This window comes from Bubalus bubalis, chromosome 4 (assembly GCF_019923935.1).
Source record: "Bubalus bubalis isolate 160015118507 breed Murrah chromosome 4, NDDB_SH_1, whole genome shotgun sequence".
Taxonomy (NCBI): Eukaryota; Metazoa; Chordata; class Mammalia; order Artiodactyla; family Bovidae; genus Bubalus; species Bubalus bubalis.
This window is the reverse complement of record NC_059160.1, coordinates 147513916-147535913: the sequence shown is the minus strand read 5'-3', so window position 1 is coordinate 147535913 and position 21998 is coordinate 147513916. Positions and strand designations below refer to the sequence as shown.

At 54.6% G+C, this 21998-nt stretch overlaps 1 protein-coding gene across 1 annotated transcript; it reads left to right on the top strand.

The window, feature by feature from the left end:
- On the top strand, window positions 1-18261 carry DNAJB12 (DnaJ heat shock protein family (Hsp40) member B12). Its single transcript, XM_006077075.4, is given in 10 exon segments — window positions 1-225; window positions 7643-7823; window positions 9203-9348; window positions 11187-11372; window positions 11494-11573; window positions 12647-12756; window positions 14482-14654; window positions 15203-15272; window positions 15274-15300; window positions 16419-18261. Coding segments are annotated over 10 exon segments (1113 nt in total). The 5' UTR covers window positions 1-92; the 3' UTR covers window positions 16426-18261.
- Window positions 18262-21998: the final 3737 nt, after the last annotated feature.

Below are 21998 nucleotides of genomic sequence, written 5' to 3'. Positions count from 1 at the left end.
CTGCGACCGCCTGCCCCTAGACGCGCCGGCTGCTTGCGCAGCCCTTCGCTCCCCCGGCCTCCCCCTCCCTGGTTCCGCGCTCTGGTTCCGCCATGGAATCCAACAAGGATGAAGCCGAGCGCTGTATTAGCATCGCCCTTAAGGCCATCCAGAGCAACCAGCCGGACCGAGCGCTCCGCTTCCTGGAGAAGGCGCAGCGGCTGTACCCGACGCCGCGAGTTCTCGGTGAGTGTAAGATGCCGGAGACACTGAGGGGACATTAACTGATGGGGGGAATACGGGAACGGACCGACGGGAGCAGTTGGAGGAGGGGGAGGGGTGGCGAGGCGCGGCTACGCCTGCGTACTGAGACGCGCGGTGGCCTTCGGGAGGTGTAGTCTTTGGCGCCCACCCCTCTCCGGGATACTGGATACTTGGTGACAGGGGCAACGGTGACTTTAGCTTTCCAGGTGCTTGCTGAACCCTCTGAGATTTGGAGTTCCCAAGAATGAAAGCCTCTGACAGATGGGGCGAAAGGAACTTATATGGAAGCGAAATCGAACTACTTTTCCCAAGGGGCCATTCGGTGGCCCAGGGCCAGTTGCCGGCCTGGGAAATATTACAGTTTAGGAAAATAAAATAACTCCTCTGAAGGAAGAAATAAGTTCCAGAGAAAGAAAAAGGATTTATGACCTTCGGACGGCCTGAAAAGTCATCTCCGTATGTTCACTCCCTGGCGTGTCTCCGGGCTAGGGTCAAGGACCACCCTCACCAAACTAGAGCCTGCCTTTTTCCCTTTCCACACACCCCCTCACTGCCTCCTGGAGCCTCTTCTCCCGCCTGCGAGATTCAGAGCGATGGCCTCAACCACTCCCACCTACCCTCGCCCCCAAGAGTCCGTCAGTGGCCGGCCATATGAGCGGCTGGACAGCACCAGGCTGCTAAGCAGCCCTGGACTGTTTCCAAACCAGAGGGAACAGTGAGGTTGTCTGTACTACTCACTCTATCCAGGAAGCCTTTTTTTTTTTTTTTCTTTAACCTAAGTCTTTGGAGTTTTTCTTCACACACGCTGGAGGAGAGAAAGAGGTAGTTCATTAAAAATACAGAGTTTGTACCTGCAATTACCACTAAGTAAACTGGCCAATAGCAGGTACTTAGAAGACGGGGGTTTTCATCCTAACTGCTACGCTGTGATCTTTCTGAGCTTGGGTTTCCTCAACTGGAAAATTGGAGGGCTGGCACAGATAATGTGACAAACAACCATACCCAAAAGGGCTTTTCAGTTCAGACAGCTCTTTCAGTGCATTTTTTCTCTTGAGCCTGCCCTATCAGGGAGGCGGAGCAGATCATTATCTTTGTTCTGTAGATAAGGAAATACCTCAGAGGCTAGGGACTTATCCAAGATTACACAGCTAGAAATTAGAAAGTTCTGTGACTCTTGACATGTTTGCTAAAGGAATAAAATGAAACTGAACAGCAGCAGTTAGCTTTCTAACCCTTCATGCCCACATTATGAAATTGAGAAAGGGGAGTAGTGGTGGAAGAGGCAGTCTAGAATGCCTGAGTTTTTCTCCCTCCTGACTCTGCAGGTTAGGCCTGTTTGCTTTAGAGAGAGTTTCAGTCTCTATTTTCCACAGCTCCTGAGGTAACCTACTCAAGGAACTTTTCTACGAAATCACAGTCTGTAAGAGGGCCCTCTATACGGGGGCGCGAGGGCAGCTCCCAGACTGACTCTGGTACTTCTGGAGGGTCAGAAACAGGCAGCCAAGAATGGATGGTAACAGCATGGCCTGTGGAACTCTTCTGTTACCAGGCCCCCCGGGTACACGTCAAGTGCCTGGATGGTGTCCTTCCTGGGGCACAAGTACTGGAATTTGCTCAGGCAGAGGCGTGACCTGCTGCATATTTGTCATATTCATATTATTCTGGAAAGGGTATATGCCTCTCAGCTCTCTATAAACTTTACCTTGTGCCATTTGCAGCCCTGCACTGAGCTGACGAGGAAGTAGGGGTGATTTAGGCTTGAGATAGGGAAACCTTGGTTAAAAAATACTAGGTAGTTGTCTACACTTGATGTTTAAAGTTTGAACTCATTCCACATACTCATTTAATGCAAAGACTTCTTTGTTTTTGTTTGCCAAGTCTCTGCTTGGTGCTAAGTGGTTGTAGAATTGGTAAGATATGATCATTCACCTTAAGGAGCTTACATCTAGTGAAGGAGACAGTTACAGAAAAGATGATATTGCAAACTGTAAAACAAGAGCTGTGATTAAACAGAAATGAAGCCCAGTGTTAGATGCTGAGAACCTCGGTGGATGTGAAAAATGCAGTCCCTGCCCTTCACGAGGTGGAGGGGAGTCTTGGGGGTAGGAAGCATGGAGAGTAAATGATAAGTAGTCTCATGACAGGGATATGAAAATAATGGTAGATCATAGTGAGAGAAGGCTTCAGGGAGTAGGATAAGAGGGCACGTTTTAACTGCACTTCAGAGGAGAGTAGGGGGCTTGAGAAGGGCATGTGGGGAGAAAGATATGGAGGCTGGAAGTTGTAAAAGATGTGGGGGAAGAGACTGAGAGTAACAAGATGTGGAGGCCGTGGCAGTGGTAATTGAGTATGGAGGGGCCTATGGTTGAAAACAGGATGGGACCAGACTGGGGGAATCCTTTCCTGCCATACTGGGATATTTTCACTTTATTCTGTAGTTAGTGGAAAAATGACTAAAGTTTTTGATAGCAGGTGGAAGATAGGCTACTGATCTTAAAACAACATATAGGAAAAAAAAAAACAAACATATAGGGCTGTTGAGTGGGAAGAGAGGCTCAAGGCAGAAATCAGTTGGGAGGCAATTGTGTGGCATGGGTTAGGAGTTACGAGGGCCTAAGGTCAGGCAGCATGGATCAGAATAAATTCACTGGAGGAGAGGTGCTGAGGCCTCTGAAAGAAGGATGCTGAGGAGAAATGGGGACTCAAATCCAACCCTATGTGATCAGGAAGAAACCAAGCTAAAGAACATGGGTGAGCAGAGATGGGCAGAGTGCAAGGTGCTGGTGGAATGTTCCAAATAAGCTGTCAGGTTGGAGCTCAGGAGAGAGCTCCCAGTTCCGGCCGAGAGTGCCGTCATCAGTTGGATGGCGCTCGCTGGCTGAGGTCACCGTGGGAAGGTGGGAACGTGTAGCAGAGGTTACTGCAGGCACAGTCATTGCCACATCTGCCCGTAGCCAAAGGGCAGAGACAGGAAGCAAGAGGTGAGATGGAGCAACAGCAGAAGAGGCAGTCCCAGGGGGGCGCAGCGGCCAGGTAGCCATGGAGCCCTGCGTCGAGGACGTGGGGAGCAGCACTGCCAGCTGCTGCAGAGGCCGCGTGGGAAAAGGGCAAGTCAAGAAGTGAAAGGCGGAGAATCAAGAGCATCAGAGGAGGACTGGTCTTGGAGACATGGAAGGACAGACAGGGAAAGGTTAGGAGTGAGAGGAGGCTCAGAGAAATCTTGAAGGCTCCAAGGACCTCACAGTGAAAGGGTCTAAGAAGACTTGGAACTCTGCTGCAGGAGGTGGGATGGGGAGGCACCAGGGGCTGCACTGATGTGCTCTGGAGCAGGGGTGGGGCCCTGAGGTGAGAGTCACAGGGCAGGGGGAATGGAGCCAGTCGGTCCCTTTCTGAGAGTTTATATCCAGTCCTGCAGCCTGGTAAGCAGTGGCTTCGCCTCGGGCTTAGCAACAGTGGTGGAAGGCACTGCGCTTTCCTGGGAACTGTTAAGAACATCTGCAGGCCTGTGTGTTTCCAGCATCCGGTGTGAAGGTTAGCCATGGAGGACAGCTCGGCTGCCTCAGGTTCTGTGAAGCACCTGCCACAGAGACTGACGAGGTTCAAGATGAATAGCTGGTAATGTCATGATCTGGGCTCATGAACCGGCCAGCCCCGGGAACAGGCCAGCCAGGGAGGTGAGGGGCTGGGAGGCTCCAGGGCTTCAGAAGGTAAAGTCTCAACACTCAGCAGGCTGTGGACTGAGTTGTAACCAAGAGATGTCAGGAAGTCCCAGACTCCAGGTCCATGCAGACGCTACCCAAGGTTCTGGGTGGTGCCGGCTCTGGGGTTCAGGCTCAGTCAGGGAGGGAGGCCAGCACACGGGAGAAGAGAGGATGGGCCACTGAGAGGGTTTGGCATTCAGGGTCCAGGAGTGGGGGATGTTTTAGGACTGGCAAGGTCCAGAGTGTGGAGCTGTCTGTTCAAGTTGGTCAGCCTTTATGTGTGACCCGATCAGTACCCCATCGTGCACTCAGTCCTCCATTTATCTTGTTTTATTGAATCTTCTTTACCCCCCTGAACAACCCTGTGAGGGCAGGGACTGTGTCTTCACTGAGGAATTAGGTAACTTGACAAGGCCACGTGGCTAATTAGCAAAGGATCCAGACTGTGCAGCCCCACTCCCAGGCTCTTGCTCTAATCTGGCCTCCATCTCCCGACTACTTTGAGCACTGTAGGTACCTAGAGAGCCTGGAGAGGAAGTGTTCCCGGTGACACAGTGTTTGCTGGAGGTGGTGCTTGGTGCTTTGGAGGCATTCACTCATTTACTGTTTGAGCTGTCTTGAGGGAGACCCAGGTTTACATGGAGAAGCTAAGTTGACTTGTCCAAGGAAACACCGCTGTTGAGTGGCAGGGCCAGGTTTGAAGCGGGCAGTCTGACTCCAGTCTGGGTTTGAGGAGGGGGTCTCCTCTAGTAGCTTTGTCTGTACAGATGGTCTCACCTCTACCTCAGTGGTTCCTGCTCCCACCCCAGCTTTGGTCTCTTCCTCCAGTTTCCCTTCTTTCTAACCGTCTGCCAGCTTTTCTGAGAAGGGGCAGTGTTGGGATTTGAATCCATCCCTGTCTAACACCATTGCCACATTAAGCTATTCTGTTGCCTACTCTTCTGTGACTTTGCTTCCCAGGCACTGTGCTGTGAGGCGTGTAACAGTGAGACAGCATGAGGCAGTCATATCCATGGGCTGGCAGAGGGGTTGTCCTGGCCACAAGAGAGTCTTAATTGTTAGCACCCAGAAATCTTGAATTGCCACCTCAAACAGCAGTCTTCTGTGTGACCCAGAGCACATTCGTTCCCCTTTGCATTGTCTTTGTGCAGTGTAGGGAAACTAGAAGGGCTGATTCCACATAACTGCCTAAAAAATCTTCCAGAATCTTCCCTGAAAGGTACCGGAGAGAGTCCATCCCACTTCCTGGCTGATGCTCCTGTGTATCTACAGTAACTGAATGGCCAGTCATATTTTCCTGAGGGCATCAGCCTGGACCCCTGGGGCTTCCAGAGAAACCAAAATAAACAACCTCTTTAAAAGCCTTAGGAAACCAGCAGACCAGCTCCTCACTCAGTCCTGTCTTGATCAGCATCACTTTGTTGGTTTCTACTTTTGCCGTTTCCTTGGTACCCGCGTAAAACTGGAGCCTGGGATGGCTTGATATCTCATGCTTACAGCTGAGTCCAGAGCCTACTGGGTGCTGAGATTTTGCCTCCCCAAGATGTGGCGTGCCCTGCCCACCCCGCACCTTGGGCACCTCACCTCCCTGGCCAGCCAGCTCATCAGCCCAGGTTGCAGTATTAGCAGCTCCTCGTTTTGAACTTTTACTGTATGTCAGTATCTGTGCTAGGTAGGTCCACCTCTCATTTTATCCTCATCTACTGTGTGGGGAGATCCCCTGCAGGAGGACATGCCAACCCACTCCACTCTTCTTGCCTGGAAAATTCCATGGGCAGAGGAGCCAGAGGAGCCTGGCGGTGGGGTCATGTGGTCAAAAGAGTTGGACACAGCTGAGCACACACGCGCGCGCGCACACACACACACACACACACACACACACACACTGTGAGGAAACCGAAATTCAGAGAAATTTCACCAATCCACCAGAGGTCGGAGTGTTAGGCTGAACAGCTATTCGAAGCCTGGGTCTTTGGGAATGAACTTCTTTCTCAGAACAACATGGCTGGAAGGGGCTTCTCCTGCCAGGCTCATGTGGTCTGGGATGGCAGAGTAATCAAGAGCATGGTTTCCGGAGCTGGACATCCTGGAACTCAAGTGCTGCCGCTCACCTTGTGTAGCCATGGGCAAGGTGATCAAACACAGCTCCTCCCTTGTAACAGGGATGACAGTGATGAGACCCAGCTCTGAGGCCACTGTCAAGATTAAATGAGCAAGGACTTCCCTGGTGGCGCAGTAGATAGGAATCTGCCTGCCAGTGCAGGGGACAGAGGTTCCATCCCTGGTTGAGGCAGATTCCACATGCTGCAGAGCCGCTAAGCCCATGCACCACGACTGCTGAGCCCACGCTCTAGAGCCGGCACACCACAGCTAATGAGCCCCTGTGCAGCAACTACTGAAGCCTGCGTGTCTAGAGCCTGTGCTCCGCAACAAGAGAAGCCACCGCGATGAGAAGCCCACGCACCGCAACTAGAGAGTAGCCCCCGCTCTCTGCAGCTGGAGAAAGCCTGAGTGCAGCAGTGAAGACCCAGCACAGCCAGAAAATAAGTAATTTTTTTAAAAAGATTAAATGAGCAAAAACATGCAGAGCACCGTGTCCAGGCCTGCTGACTCACCGTGAGCGCTCACCACTGTGGCTTCTCTCTGAGCACCCTCTTGGGCTTTGCTGCAGGAGCCCCTCCACCCCCTCGTGCAGGGCCAGCTCACCTGTCAGCCTCTGTGTATCTCCCAGCTGCTGACTCGGTGAGAACATGCAAGCGTTCTACAAGTGGCACGGCAGCGGCTGTGGCTCAGGATGCAGTGGTCCACTCGCGCCCGAGTGCTCTGCTCCCTGGAGCCTGGCTCTGGGTCTCCTCCAGGCCCACATGCATCGTAGTGCCTGGAGCCAGCCAACACCTGGCATATTTGAAGGAAGTTGGGGGCCAGCCAGGCTGCACCGCTGCCCCTCCTCTGCACGGAGGGGTCCCAGGTCCCTGCAGTGGCCCAGACGCCTGGATTCCCAGGGTGCTGTACCCCAGGCATGACTCAGGGGCTCAGAGCTGGCTTTGGGCCTGTAATGAGTGGGCACAGGGGACTCCTTCCAGAGATATGGGCCTTTCCTCATTGAATCAAAAGGCACCAAGGACTTGGGTTTGGATATCTGTGAGCCTCTCTGAGCATGACCGCTAATGCCCTGTAGAGACTGTGAATGCTGAAGCAGGACATTGGGCGTGGCCAGCTGTTTGAAGAAGGTAAACGGTAGCAAGCCATGAGCACAGCAGATGTGTGTCCTGAGCCCCACACACCCCTGGCCCATGGAGCAGAATCACTGCTCCCTGTCCTTTCCTCCTGAGCGGGAGGAGGCCTTCCTCCCAGTCCCTGCTGACTCTGATGGTCCTGCCAAGTGGAGCCCCCTTACAGAGCATTTTGCCCATCTTGGCACTCAACAGAGGGTGGCTATTACACAGATTACTTTGGGATTTTAAAAACCTAAAAGATTAATAGTTTATTTTTGTGCTGGGTTTACCCTCAGAGCTGTGGCTCCTCAGAGAGCAAGCGATTATCCCCCTTAGGCCCTCAGGCCCAAGTCAGGAAAGAAACAAGCTATGTTGGGAAGAAGAGTAGGTGGGGTGCAGGGGCCCTGGGATCTCCCAGGGCCAGGCAGGCCCTCAGCCGTTGCTGGAACAGGAGCCCTGAACAGTTGTCTTGCTTTTGCACAGCCCTGATCGAGTCCCTCAACCAGAAACCACAGCCTGCCGGCGACCAACCCCAACCCACAGAGGCAACTCACACGACCCATAGGAAAGCATCTGGGGCCAACACGCCCTCGGCCAATGGTGAGGCGGGAGGAGGAGAGAGCACCAAAGGCTACACCGCCGAGCAAGTAGCAGCCGTGAAAAGGTAGAGGACTGGGCGGGGGAGGGTCAGAGCCCGGGGCTTTGGACGTTTTCACATCTAGAGAAGGCTTCCTGCTGCCCGGCATCCACCTTGCCTGGGAGGACCTTGAGGCTGGAGGATGCTCAGAAGTCGGGCTCGCGAGGCCCTCTCCTATTTCCCATGAGGCCCTGGAGTCTAGTGCGGGCCTTGGGGCCCCACTATCCCCTGCTGCCCCGGCAGCCCACAGCAAAGGCTGGAAACCGCTGATGCTCCCGGCCTCCTCAGCCACAGGCCAGCAGATCCTGGGCCTCTTTACACAGCCCTGTTTGTCAGAGATGAGGCCTGGTCTCCCCTCCAGATACTCCCCCAACCCACACTCCTGCCCCCAACAAAGACCCTTTCAGATCAGAGCCTGTGCGGGGTAGGGTGGAGACAGGAGGAGTTATCCCTCCAAGGCTTGGGCAGGCCCAGCGCAGAGCAGCTCACATCAGGCCGAGACAACTCAGCCATGGCTGCTCAGGATTAGATACTCCTGCTCTCATTTCACCAGAGGCCTCCTCACCAGCTAGCCTTGAGAGTCCCTCTGCGGTCACTCCCCCATGGTCCTGGCTACTAGTGAAGATGTTGTCAAGCTTCAGGCCTGTGTGTGACCCAGTGTGATGATAGTTTCCCATAAAAGTATTTGCTGAATTTACATCTTTCTGACCAGACAGGACTTCGACCAGACAAGTCCATGGGTTGTAGGCAATAGGAACTAGTGATGGGAATTTTCCTGGTGGTCCTGTGGCTAAGACTCCACGCTCCCAATACTGGGGCCCAGGTTCGACCCCTGATCAGAGAACTAGATCCGACATACTGCAACTAAGAGTTCAAATGCTGCAACTAAGACCCAGCATAGCCGAATAAAAATAAGTATTAGAAAGAAAGAAAAAGAAGAAAGAAAGAAATCAACTGTGGGCCAAGAGTCAGGGAGTCTCCAGGGACCCCAGGAATAAAAATTAGAGGGAGAGAAACAGCGTCTCTTCAGGGCCCTCTGATGGGTGGACAGACACCTTCCACATCTGGCCTGTATGCCCCCTCAGCCTCTGATTGCCAGGAGGGCAGAGCTGCCCAACACAGGGCGCGCCTGCCCTTGGGCCGAGGCCCCTGGCCGACCGTCCTTCTGGGTGCCTGCAGCGAGGGTGCTGTTGTTAGCTCAGGGAAATGGTTCCTGGCCCGGCAGAAACAGCAGCTGCCCCCTCTTAAATCCTAAATATATTTTTGCTGTCTCCGCTGGGCCTGTCCTGCTGGTCCCCCAGCCTGCTCAGAGCTGGGCGCCCACACTGCTCTTTGATCAGCCACCTCCCTTCCCAGCCTGGGCCCACGAGAGCTCCCTCGCCAGGTTCTACTCCCTCCTCCTCCAGGGTCAAGCAGTGTAAAGATTACTACGAGATCCTGGGGGTGAGCAGAGGGGCCTCAGATGAGGACCTGAAGAAGGCCTACCGCAAACTAGCCCTCAAATTCCACCCCGACAAGAACCATGCGCCTGGCGCCACGGAAGCTTTCAAAGGTAAGCTGACCCAGGTTTCCTGTGTTTGGGTGTTCTGATCTCCTATCCTTGGGAGGGAAGGAGGGGCTTTTCCTGGAAGCTGCCTTGGACCCAAGTCCTCCCAGCTCAGGAGCTGCTTTTGGGAAGAAGGCCCTGCAGTCGCCTCCACCCCGCAGTCGCAGAATGCAGATGGCACCGCTCCCCTCTCTCCTTCCCTCTACCTCCCCGGAGTTACAGCGTGGGAGCTGAGAACCAGTGCCTCTGCCATGGTCACATGCTGATTGAGGGGCTGAAGGAGGCCTCCTGACCCACCCGTGTCACTTCCACATCCTGGGAGCTTGAAAATAGTTTCCCTGTTCCGAGAAGCTGGGTGGCCTGGATTAGAGCTTGCTGGCCGCCTCAGACCAGCAGCCACAGCCAACCCACCCGTCTCTACACACACACACCCCACACACACACACCACGCACAAGCACTCACCTCCAGTAGGGGACATGGCAGTCTCTCTGGACTCAGGGCCTGTTATTTCTGGGGAGGGGGCTTCAGTTCTGGCTGAAAACATAAGCTGCCCTTTAATCGTTTATATTTTCATTGAACACATCAGGCACACGTGCCGGCTCTGTGCCAGTGCTGAGTTGCTAGGCCTGAAGTTCCACAGACATCCCTTCTCTTCTCTCACACATGTCTGTCCTCCACAGGACCTTCATGGTCTTAGGCTCACCTCCTTCTGGGGTGTGGTGACTGGCCCCCTTCCCCGGCCCAGGCAGGGTGCTGTGCTGTACTGGGGCTATGACCATTGCCAGGTGGGGAGCCTGCACAGAACAGACCCCCAGGATCCCATGTGCCTCTCTCGGGGCCACCCCAGGTGCTCAGGGCGCAGTCTACAGGCATCTTCCCCCACTGCCTGTCCACCAACCCCGGGGCAGAAGGACAAAGGAATGAGGAGGCAAGGCAGTTGGGGTTAACGTTTCTGCAGCCCTGGCCTCCAGGCTCCGTCAGAGTGGGAGGAGGAGAGGCATTCTCATTCTCAGGGCCTTGCTCGCTCTGAAGCAGATGCAGCTTTGACCTGCTGCCTTGAGGGTGTGGGCAGCTGGAGGAGGAGGAGAGACTAAGGAGGGCTCAGAGCTGGGGCCTTCCAGGCACAGGCTTCCCCACCCCCGGGAGCTCTAATGGGGGCCGGGCCGAGGAACCATAGCTGGGACCTGGGCCCCAGGGAAGAGAGGGCTTGCCCAGGCCACACCACCAGAGGGGAGTCCCGACTAGAGCCCGGGGACCTGGCCCCTCCTGGCAGTTCCTGCTGCTCTCCAGTTTACAATAGCACATCACGTGTTTGTTTAGCCCTTGTGTTATGTTGTGGTGACTTGAAGATTACATACCCTCCAGAAAGGATGGCCCATCCCACCAGACACCCCAGGAGAAAGGAATGAGGAGGAGGTATTTTGGTGGTTTTCATAAAGTCAGAGAGCAGACCTGAAGCAAGACTCACCTGGGTTTGATTCCTGGCTCTGCAGCATCAGACCTGTGTGAGCTTGCACTTAACCTCCCTGAGCCTCAGTTTTCTCATTGGTAAAATGGAGATGAGTTCTTAGGAGTAAGTAGGGTAATGCCCATAAAGGACCTAATCGATAGAAAAAATTGGACCATCATCAGGTGGTGGAGAGTGAGGACTGAGTGTTAATCCTCCACCCAGTCCAGGCTGCCCCGATTCATTCAGAGGTGTTCCAGCATCCATCCTCCCGCCCCACCCTCCGCACCTTAGAGCACCACTTGAACACCTGAAGGAAGTGAGCACTTGGCCACCATGGGCCTACACCCCCAGCATCCTCGGGCCTCACCTTTCTGCCTCCTTTCTTGCTTCTAGCCATCGGCACAGCATATGCGGTACTTAGCAACCCAGAGAAAAGGAAGCAGTATGACCAGTTCGGTGATGACAAGGGCCAGGCAGCCCGGCACGGCCATGGGCATGGGGACTTCCACCGCGGCTTTGAGGCCGACATCTCCCCTGAAGACCTCTTCAACATGTTTTTTGGTGGTGGCTTCCCATCTAGTAAGTTTCCCTGCTCTCCCCCACGTCCAGGCCTCCCTGGTGGTGATGGTGGGAGATGGGATGCCAGCCTGTCTCCCCTTTCCAGCAGCCCCACTCCTGACTCAGTCCCTCTGACCCCCAGGTAACGTCCACGTCTACAGCAATGGCCGCATGCGCTACACGTACCATCAAAGGCAGGACCGCAGGGAGAACCAGGGTGATGTGAGTGAGGAAGGGGTGGGTACGGGGAGAGCGCCTAGTCCCACCCAAGGCGGTGAGGCCTGGAGCGGGGAGTACCTTGCTATCCTGCGACAGCAGTACCCCCACAACTCAGCCAGGGAGCTAACTCGGTCCCCCATTGCCATTCCACTAAAGGGCACCAGAGGGAGCCACACTCCACAGCACCCACAGCGGGAGTTGGGTGTGCTGGCCTCTGCTGGGAATGCAGAAACCTCCATACTTCCAGGCAGGTTCCAGTGTTAATGGCCTTCGTGAGGTCTATATGTTCTTAAGGTCAGAAGATGTTTTCCAAGCAATGGAAGGTTAAACTTCACAAGAGAATTGTGAAGGATGACAACATAGGGTTGGGTCTTCTTGCTTCTCTTCAGTATTCTTTAAAAATGCGTACAAGAGCTGTAACAAGACAATGCATCAAACATCCTTTGAGTGCCACAAATTATAAGAACAGGTGGCTGACTGAAATTAAAGCAGTTAGCTAAGATTAAAATACTGTGGACAGTTACAGAATATTTAAAATTATACCAGGCAGAGGGTTCTCTTTTGCTCTGATAATGTGGCCTTCTGTTTTTGTTTATTCATTTTTTAAACTTTTATTTTGTGTGTATTTAACATACAGAAGTTTTTTAAAATCACAAATTATCACACACTGGACAAATTTATTTTATAATTTCTCAACTGGCAACTTTTAAATTGGTAATACAGTGATAGGGTTCAGAATTCAGAAAGGTAGATATAGTGAAAGCCTCCTTCAAGCCCTGCCTCCCATTCTTCTGAAGGCAGACACTTTTGCTCATCTTTTTTTTTTGTATTCTCTCATAAATATGTATACCCACCTCCCACCCCAGTATTTAACCCCAGTTGCTGCTTTGTTTTTATTTGGGGAAACTGGCAGGTAGAGGGGTTTCTGTGTTTGGGGGCCCATGGGAGGGCATGGGAGAGCGAGGCATCGTGGCCTGTCTGCACAGGCTCCCACCACCTGGGCTCCATTGTGGCGTTTGCTGCTGGCGTTTCCCTCACCAGGCTCAGCCTGGGTGACCATTGGCTCTTCCCTCCAGGGTGGGCTGGGGGTGTTTGTCCAGCTGATGCCCATCCTCATCCTGATCCTCGTGTCAGCTCTAAGCCAGCTCATGGTGTCCAGTCCACCCTACAGTCTGAGCCTAAGACCGTGAGTACCTGCCGCTGGGGTGAGTCCAGGTTCATGGGTACACGGGGGGTGGGGCGGGAGCTTTGGGGTCTCAGCCCCCACCAGGGGCCTTCCTTCCCATCCTCTTCAGCAGGTTCCTGATCAAATTGCAGAAGCTGCTTAGAATCAAGAAAATAGACCTTGTTAAGCTGAGGTTCTTGATCTTTTTATGGTCATAGTCCCCTAAGAAAACGCAGTGAACCCTGCAGCTCGTTCCCCTAGAACACTGTGCATGCACACTGTTCTGCATATGGTTTCACAGGCTTCATGACACTCTGCCCATCTTATCTGCTGGCCTTGAAATAGGAACCTCCGTTCTTCCATTCCTCTTGAGGGCCCTGAGACCATGAGAAGAGCAGAGGCTCTAGAGTCAGGGCAAGGGTCTCTTTGAATCCCAGCTCCTCTAGAGTCAGGGCAAGGGTCTCTTTGAATCCCAGCTCCTCTATTAACTAAGCAGCTCTGTGACCCTGGACTAGTTATGTAACTTCTCTGACCCTTTGTTTCCTCACCTACAAAATGGGAATATCTGCTTGTGATAATTAAATGAATAATACACATAAAATGCCAGGCTCATTAGAAATGCTTGCTAACATTTGTCAAATGAATATACGGTCTCAACCACTGATGGTGAACTTGGGCAAGTTATTTGCCCTTTTAAGGCATCAGCCTCCCTCATTTATTTCCAGCACCTGACCAAGTATCTGATATAGAGCGACTGCTTGGCTTCTATGGCTGGAAGCCCAGTGCTCCCACCTAGCGGCCAGGCTCAGCCTGGGAGCCTGGCAGGATCCCTCTGAGCCAGCAGGGGGCAGAGTCGGTCCGCTGGACCCACACCAGCCAGCACAGGCACTCTGTGGCCTGATGCCAGCCTTTTTCTCTGTAGCTAGAGAGCTGAGAGGCAGGCATGGGCAGACAGAAGCTGTCCTCACCAAAGCACTAACTTCTATCAGCATGTAGAGGCTCTTCCCTGAGCCTGCATGCATGTATGCTAAGTCACTTCAGTCATGTCTGACTCTTTGCAACCCCATGGACTATAGCCTGCCAGGCCCCTCTCTCCATGGGATTCTCCAAGCAAGAATACTGGAGTGGGTTGCCATTTCCTCCTCCAGGGGATCTTTCCGACCAAAGGATTGAACTTGCCTCTCTTATGTCTCCTGCGTTGGCAGACAGATTCTTTACCACTAGGGCCACCTGGGAAGCCCTGAGCCTGCAGTTGGAGCTAGAAGATTCCAAGAGGTGGAAGAATACAGCGCCTTAGAATCCTTCCTGTCATTTTGTTCCTAAGGCTCTTCACTCTGGACTGGGAGCCCCTGGATAGGAGGGCAGGCCTTCAGCAAGGATTGGCTTAGGGGATAAACAAGGGAATGGAAGCACGGGGAGCTCAGGTCACACAACTCATCACAGAGGGAGCCTGCTCTCACCCTGGGTTCCCTGCTCCCCTGACCAGGCCCTCCCAGAGAGGGCTGCTCCCCAGAGGCCCCAGGCAGCAGTGTGGTAAGCAGAGCGCCGGAGGCACAGCTTGCCGTGGTCTGGGCCACTCTACAGGAGGGAGCCTCATTCTTTTCTCCAGAGCAGCAGGGAGTTCCTGCTCCAGCCCCTACTCCTGTGACCTGTGTGGCACCTTATGTTGGGGGCCCCAGTCATCCCTAGCGCTACCTTGGGCCTGTGGACCCACGCCCACTTTGCACTTGGTCTGTTTCTGGCCAGGTCGGTGGGCCACGTCCACAAGCGAGTCACTGACCACCTGAACGTCGTCTACTATGTGGCAGACACGTTCTCCCAGGAGTACACAGGCTCCAGCCTCAAAATGGTTGAACGGAATGTGGAAGATGATTATATTGCCAATCTTCGAAACAACTGTTGGAAGGAGAAGCAGCAAAGTAAGTTTGTGTGTGTTTGTGTGTAGGGGTGAGGGGGGGTGTGTGTGCACAAAGCCTGAGAGCTTGGAAGAAGAAGGCGCTGCTCCCCCTGTGATCTGTGGGCTGAGCACCTGGCCCTGCCCTGCGCCAGCCTTGGCCCAGCCAAAAGCCACCTACCACCCCTGTGTTTCCTGGGGCTAGGAGCCAGGGGCCACCTGGAGATTTCTTCCAGCTTCCCATAAATCACTGCAATCAGCCTGTTGTTTGGCTGCCATAGGTAACTATGTAGAGAGAAATTGGGGCAAATCTCTTGGCCACTCGCTGATTGGATATCTGGATCTATCTTGGGGCCCTGGGGCAGTCTGACCAGGATGACAGGTTCTCACCTTGGCTGGCCTCACCTGTGTTCTATCAAAAGGGGCCTCTATCCTGCTCCCCAGCGGGGGTCTACCCTAAAGGGATTCTGCCCCTGTCCCTGGGCCTGTAATTGCCCTTCCCCTCCTGCACAGACCATGCTGACATCATAGCAGCCTTAGAAGCACGCCCTAACTTGCCCCATTGCTTTGCAGAGGAAGGCTTGCTGTACCGGGCCCGCTACTTTGGTGACACAGACATGTACAACAAAGCACAGAAGATGGGAACCCCAAGCTGTAACCGACTGTCAGAGGTGCAGGCCTCCCTGCATGGATAGTCCTGGGCCAGCCATGCCACCAAGGTCCAAGTATGAGCCAGGGCCTCCTCTGCCTGGCAACTCCTGGCAGCTCTGGTCTTGGTCATGAGGCAGAGGAGGGTATGAGGAGGGAGGGAGGGAGCCCAGTGATCGCGCAGCACAGTTTCCCTGTCCTCAGCCTGACCCCAGCCTGCAGAGTTGGGAGTGCTCTGGGGTGAGTGGGGAAACTGAAGTCTGTATCAGCCCTCCAGGGTGCCTCCGTGCCACCCTACCCTGCCCCCTGGCTCCAGAACTGAGGGGTGCCCAGGGCTGCTACTCATGCTCGCTTGGTCTACTCCAGCCGTATGGCCCCCCAGGGCCCTTCCCCAAGTGTTACAGACTGTTATCTGTGCCCTGGGATCTAGGCCGCCTGGTATTACTGGGCAGTCAGTAGCCCCCCCACATTCCCCAGCAGACACTAGGATAAACCATGTGGGGATGGGTGAGCGGACAGCCCTTCCTCTTCCCCTGTCCTTCCAGGCAGGAAGAAATGTGGTGCGCGTGGGAGGGAACCCATGTGCAGGGCAGGGAGCCGACAGGCTGGGAGCAGGAGAGCCCTGCCCCCAGACTGGTCCTAGTCTGGGTGGACCGGAAGCACTCTGAGCAGCTCTACACCTGGCAGCCACAGGCATCTGACTGCCCATGCATCTCACCTGTGGTCTGAGGAAGGGAACAAAAGGTCACAAGTTCAGGGTCCAGTGAACAGAGAGCCCTCAGCACAGAGAAATGGGAGGAAAAATTAAAGGTGGTGGTAGCAGGCTCTACCACCCCACCCTCCCACCTTTACCCCCTTTACAGCAGGCTCTCCCCAGCATTTGCCAGAGGGGACAGCTTGGACCAGGCCCAGAGGAGTGTGGGCAGAGCTGGTCAAGGTTCCTTTTTAGTTGGTGCTCTGCCCACCACCTCTTCTGCCTGTGTCCCCTCAGCTGCAGGCTCTGCTCTGAGGCCATTTGCTGGTGCCTCTGGGAGAGAGGAACAGACTGCAGGGCCCAGGACTTGGCTTGTCGGTGGGGGCTAAGCTCCAGGCTGCGGGACACGTAACTGCCAGGCTAACTGTTAACCACTCTCCTCCCCAGACTATGAAATCCCTGGAGAATTTTTGGTGACATGCACTGAGCCAAGGTGATGGACTATACACTTAAGGAAAGACAAAAAAAAAAAAAAAAATTAAAATGGAATTGGAGGCCGAACGCTGCACAACTGCCCTCTCTCTCACCCAGTAAATGCAGAAAGCTCTTAGGACAGACAGGAAAACCTGCCACGGGGCTGCTTCCCTTCCTCCCAGGGCTGGCAAACGCTCGGGCTCCACATCAGCTCTCTCCTAGGATACAGAAACCATGGCAACGAAAGTAGAATGTAAAACTTGCAGCAAATGTCTGTGGGAAGGGCTGGGGGAGGGGGCGCCCAACTGCCTTTCTTCCCCCCTCCCAGGAGCCACCACCAGTCACCTCAGTGGAAGCAATCAGAGGTGTTGGCCAAGGATAAAGAGGAAGAGGAAAGAGAACTCTCCATAGAATGTAATTTATAGATGCGTGTATATGTATATATCTATTTATATGTAAATAGCACATATAAAGATATATAGAGAGAGAGTCTACTTTTTGAAACTATGCAGGGATTTGGTTAGGTTGTTGAGTTGATTTCTTCCCTGATTTAGAAAATGAGGCCTGTTTGGGGAAGGGAGCCTGGTCCTTCAAAGGCTAGACATTAGCCATAGCTGACAGCAGAAGGAAAGTTGGGTCACAGCTTCTAATGTTGCCCTCAAGCCCAGCCTGTCTTTGATGGCAGCAGTAATCATGATAGCATAAATCTGTAGAGAACTTGGAAGGCTGCCAACTTTATGATTAAACTGGAGGGGAACAGGCCATGGGGAAAAGAAGCTGCCCCTAGGGCCAGGTGCCAGGTCAGTATTGTGTCATGGTAGAGGCCCCAGATGGCCTAGGGGGATGAGCCCACCCACCGTAAGTTTGGTCAGCTCAGGTGGGCACTTAGTCCTGGCGTCCAGGAGCCCCCTGACCCCCCACCACCGAGAACAGCAGGATTGGAGAGGGGAATCAGGTTCTGCCTGACCACCTCCCCGTTTAGTCCCTACGTGAGTTTTGCCTTATAGGTGCCTCCAGGCATAGCCCCGTTGTTGCTACTGGTTTTTCCTAAGTCACGGACCAAGGCTCCAGAAGGCTTTTCTTCCAAGAGTCAACCAGGTGGCACCCAGGACCCTGGGGCAGCAGCCAAATCCTGAAGAAAGTCCATGACCGTGGGCACCTCTGTCTCTACCCTCCAAGGACGTGATGCCACCCGGCCTTCTCTTGCACTTTGGACAAAGGATGAACCAGAAGGTTTTCTTATCGTCACCTTCAAATAAGGATTTTTCTCAAAACAGCAGTTGCTGCCAGGGGAAGGGAGGGAGGTTTTATCTATTCCCACAGTTTATACTGGGCCTTTTGGAATTACCGTTTTCCCCAAATTTTCCTCTTGTGGTGGGTGTGTCAGTTGAGCCTGCCATCCTCCGAAGCCTTACTACCCCAAACCAAGCTGCCAGCCAGGAGGGGGTCACCACCCTCCCAGAGCTTCTCTTGGCTCTTTTTTTAAAAGTCTCCCAACAAGTAGGATTCTTGCTGGGAAAGGAAGCTTGGTTAAGAAATGTCAAATATGGTTTTTAAACAAGGTCCTGCCCTGTGATGAAGTGGCCGCCCCAGCCGAGAGAGATGCTCAGAACCGGATGCGGATGAGAGCGCCCTGCCCGCGGTGGCCCCGGTGCTCTGCCCCCACCACCCCAACCCTCTGGTCTCTGTAGATGTCCCTAGACGGGCTGAGCCATGTGCAATAAGAACATAGATCCTGACGGATCCCCTGAGAAGCTGTATTTCTTGAATTAGAATTCTGAAATTGTATATCTATAAATATATGTTTATTACGTGATTGGTGGGTCTGTGTTGAGCAAGGGGGCCAAGTTCGGAGGGTAGAAGGGGGTACAAACATCTGTTGCTGCTGACACTGTCCTGCCAAGACCACGAGGGGTTTGGTGGCTAGTCGGCACTCCCCTCGCCCCAGCTGACAGCCACTTCAGTCACAAGTGGTGTTCCAGGGCTGACTCCCATCGCAATGAAGGGTAAGCAGCTCAATTAGGCCAGGACCCAGGGGAATCCCTGGCACTCATCCAAGGTGGGCAACCTGGGCCTCCCCTAGGTCCTACCCCTCTGACTCCATCAGGCCTGTGGTGAACACAGCAGATTTAGAACCTCCCTTCTCCCCAGCCTGGAGCTCCAGCCCACCCTGGATCCAGAACAAGGGAAAAGTTCTCCGAGTTTCTTTCCATCTCTGGCTGCACAGTCTTCCCAGCCATCCCTGCCACACCGCCCCCACAGCCTACCCTCCTCCCCCATGGAAAAGTTAAAAATGTGGCAGCCTCCGTGAATGGAGCGGCAGATCTGCCCGGGCCTCCCAGAGACAGGGCCCGGCAGCCCTGACTGGTGGCCTGAGGCCCCTCCTGCCGCAGCTTCAGCCAAAGACAGGCCGGCTGCCCAGTGGTGCCACGGCAGCCCGGGAGCTCATTGGCTGCCCCCACCCGGGTCACTGCGGCCCGCGCCCCGTCTGCGAGCCACCACTTGTTGGCTGCGGTTGGCAGGGGCGGTGCCAGCCGCCCCCATTCAACCCCCCTGAAGTCCCCCTGCCCTCAGCGTGCAGTTCTATGAGCCAAAAGGAGCGGACAGACTCCGTCTTGACTGTTTGCTACAAAAAGAGCCTTTGACAAGTGTCCCACCCACTGTCGGCACAACAGGGCCCGAGTCCGTGCAAGCTCCCGGGATCAGCTGGCTTATCTCCTCGTTCTAGACTTGCCCCAAGGGGCAAGAAGCACACACCCCAGCCTGACTGTAGCCTCATCCCCACCTAGAGTTCCTGGGCAGAGTCGCCTGGCTGTTGAGAGGTGCACAGACTTGGATGAATAGACTGTTGACACAGTGTGGGCTCAGAATCTACCAAATGTCACACCATGTGGTCTGAGCCAGTCAGCCCATTTCCCAGAGCAGGAAACTCAGACCCTGAGGCAGGGAAGTTCATGCCCCAAGAGTCTCTATGAAGCCGTGCATGTATTTGGGGTTTATGTAGCAGAACAATCTGCTACATAAAGGGTCAGACCCACTCACACCAAGTAGAGTGGCAGGAGCCCTGAGTCAGAAGGGTGGGAATGGGGAAAGGCCACGCTAAGGGAAATAAGACTTAATCTGGGGGGCTGGGGCTGGGGGCAGGCTGCCCTCAGGAGCTGTGCACACTTACTGTCTCCCGGCGATGACAGAGGTGTCCACCTGCTGTGCAGGCAGCTTCCCTGAGCTGGCCACACACTCCAGAGGCAGGACAGCAGATCCGTCAGGTGTCGGCATGGACCCCACAGCCCAGCTGCATGGACTGATCCCTGTACTGGTTGGGTGGCCTTGGGCATGTCACTTAACCTCCCTCTGTCTCAGTGGCCTCATCTTCAAAATGCAGATAATAAAACCACCTACCTCAGTGGGTTACTGCGAGGAGTAAAAGTTTTCCCACACATATTAAACAAAACAAAACAGGTACACAGGAAGGTCTATGTGTTATCTGTTCTCAGTCAGGGAAGATTCACCAAGCACCAACTGGAGTCAAATCCCACTCCAGACACGAAACCACAAAGGTGACTGAGACTTGGGCTGCCCTGGAGGCACTTGCGGCCGGGTGTGTGAGCCCGGTGTTCAGTAGACCCCAGTGAGCAGAGGACTGTGACCACAAAGCTGGGAGCGTGGCGGTGAGAGCAGCTCGCAGTAGAGAGCCGCATCTGTGAAGGAGTGAGAGTGGGCAGGGCTTCAGGTGGGCAGGCACTCTGGCTGGAGGGGATGGTGCGGGCACCCCGGGAAGGCACAGGAGGGAGCAATGCGTGCACCAGGTCCCCGGTCTATAGTTGTCAGCTCACCCAGTCACACCCAGGGGCCTTGGGCAGAGAAAGAGACCTTCACCGGGAATGAATGAACAAGAGCCCCTGCGCCTCCAGAATCCTGGCTGTCCCGTTCACTCTGTTAGGGATTCACCAAGCGTGTCTGAGCCTTTGTCAGTGCTGGGCCCTACCCTCAGGGAGGCAGCCTTGTGAGGCCAGTCGTACAGGACGGGGGACAGGGGAGTTGGGGGAGAGGTTGGCAAACTTGGAAGCCTATGCTGTGGTATTCACACCATCACCCTGTCCCCGCCCCCTACCCCCCACCCCACTCCTGACCCTCACGGAGGGATGTTTCACTGGGCACAGAGCCCAGGCTTCCTGTTCCTTTCAACAACCCCACAGCTGTTTGGGCAGGAAATAAAGTCCCAGGGCCCAGACAGGACCAGGGGTGTGACGGGCATCTTCAAGACACCCACGTCCAGGTAGCCCTCCGAGAGTCCAGGAGTCCGGACTTTGGAGGAGAGCGGGCAGTCTGACCTTGTTTATTGTGTCCCCCCTTCCCCTTCATTAGTCTAAATAAAGCCCCAGGGGGGACCTGGCTGCCTTTCTTAGCTCTGACTTTGGCTGGGCTTTTCCCTGGGGATGATGGGGTGCAGTTCCACAGTGGAGCTGGTACTGGTGAGGCCGAGAGGTCAGCTTAGGGCATTCAGGATTCTGGTCAGCAGCCCCACTACCTGACCACATGGGTGGTTGCCGTTTTTCTGATGGACACCGTGAAGGGGTCCGAGAGACAGGCACCCGAACAGCACAGGAGGATACTGACGGACTCGATACAGAGGAGAAGTGGAGGCCGGAGAAGTGGAGGCCGGAAAATTGGAGTGAGGTCCTCCTCCTGTCTCCACGTGACCTTTTCTCTGACCTTGCTGCCTGGTGCAGCCCCTTCCACCCACCCTTCCCCGACCCACCACCCAGCTCCTTCTGCCTGCAGCCTCCCTGAGCCTCCGCCATCCTCCTCCCCCAGGAGGCCTGCCTGTGTTCGCACAGCCTGGGCCTGCCCTGTCGTCTCACTGGAGGAGCTCATGTAGTTCTTGGAAGGAGGTTTCACAGCCTGGAGAGGCGCGGGCCTGTATGGGGCCTGTCCACTTGTTCAGTGCTGCGGCCCCAGGGCCTGGGCACAGCGGGGTGTCCGTGAACACTGCCGAGGCACAAAGGGGCACCCCGGCACCTCTCTGATGGCCACTCATAGCTGTCCCTCTGTGATTTTCCTCCCAGCCCTGCCCAGGATCACCCTCCAAGTAGCTTTGCAGCCATAATCCCTCTTGCAGGACCAGGGACACTTCTGCCAGACCTGACAGGGCTCCAGGGAGGGCCAACATCCAGCTGGACAGATAAGATGTGTGAACCAGTCTGTTGTGAGATAAGCACTGAGTGAGGCCTTTCCCTTTTCCCCACCTCCTGAGGGAAGCAGAGTCCTGCTCAGATGCCCACCACGTCTCCTCTCCTTGTGGGAGGGTGGCTGGACCAGGGGCTAGAGTGAGAATCATAAGCAGGGCTCTTGCTCAAGGACACCTCTGACGGCTGTCCGAAGCGTCCCTACCCCAATGGGTGGAAGAGGACATGTTCTCTGGCTCTCAGGCCTCTGCCACGTGGCGCTACCCACTCCTGGACTCAGACCCAGTTCTGTCCCTTGCTACCTCAACATGGCCCTGGCCACAGGCCTCAGGGTCACCACTCACAGGCTTTGCTACCTGCTGGCCAC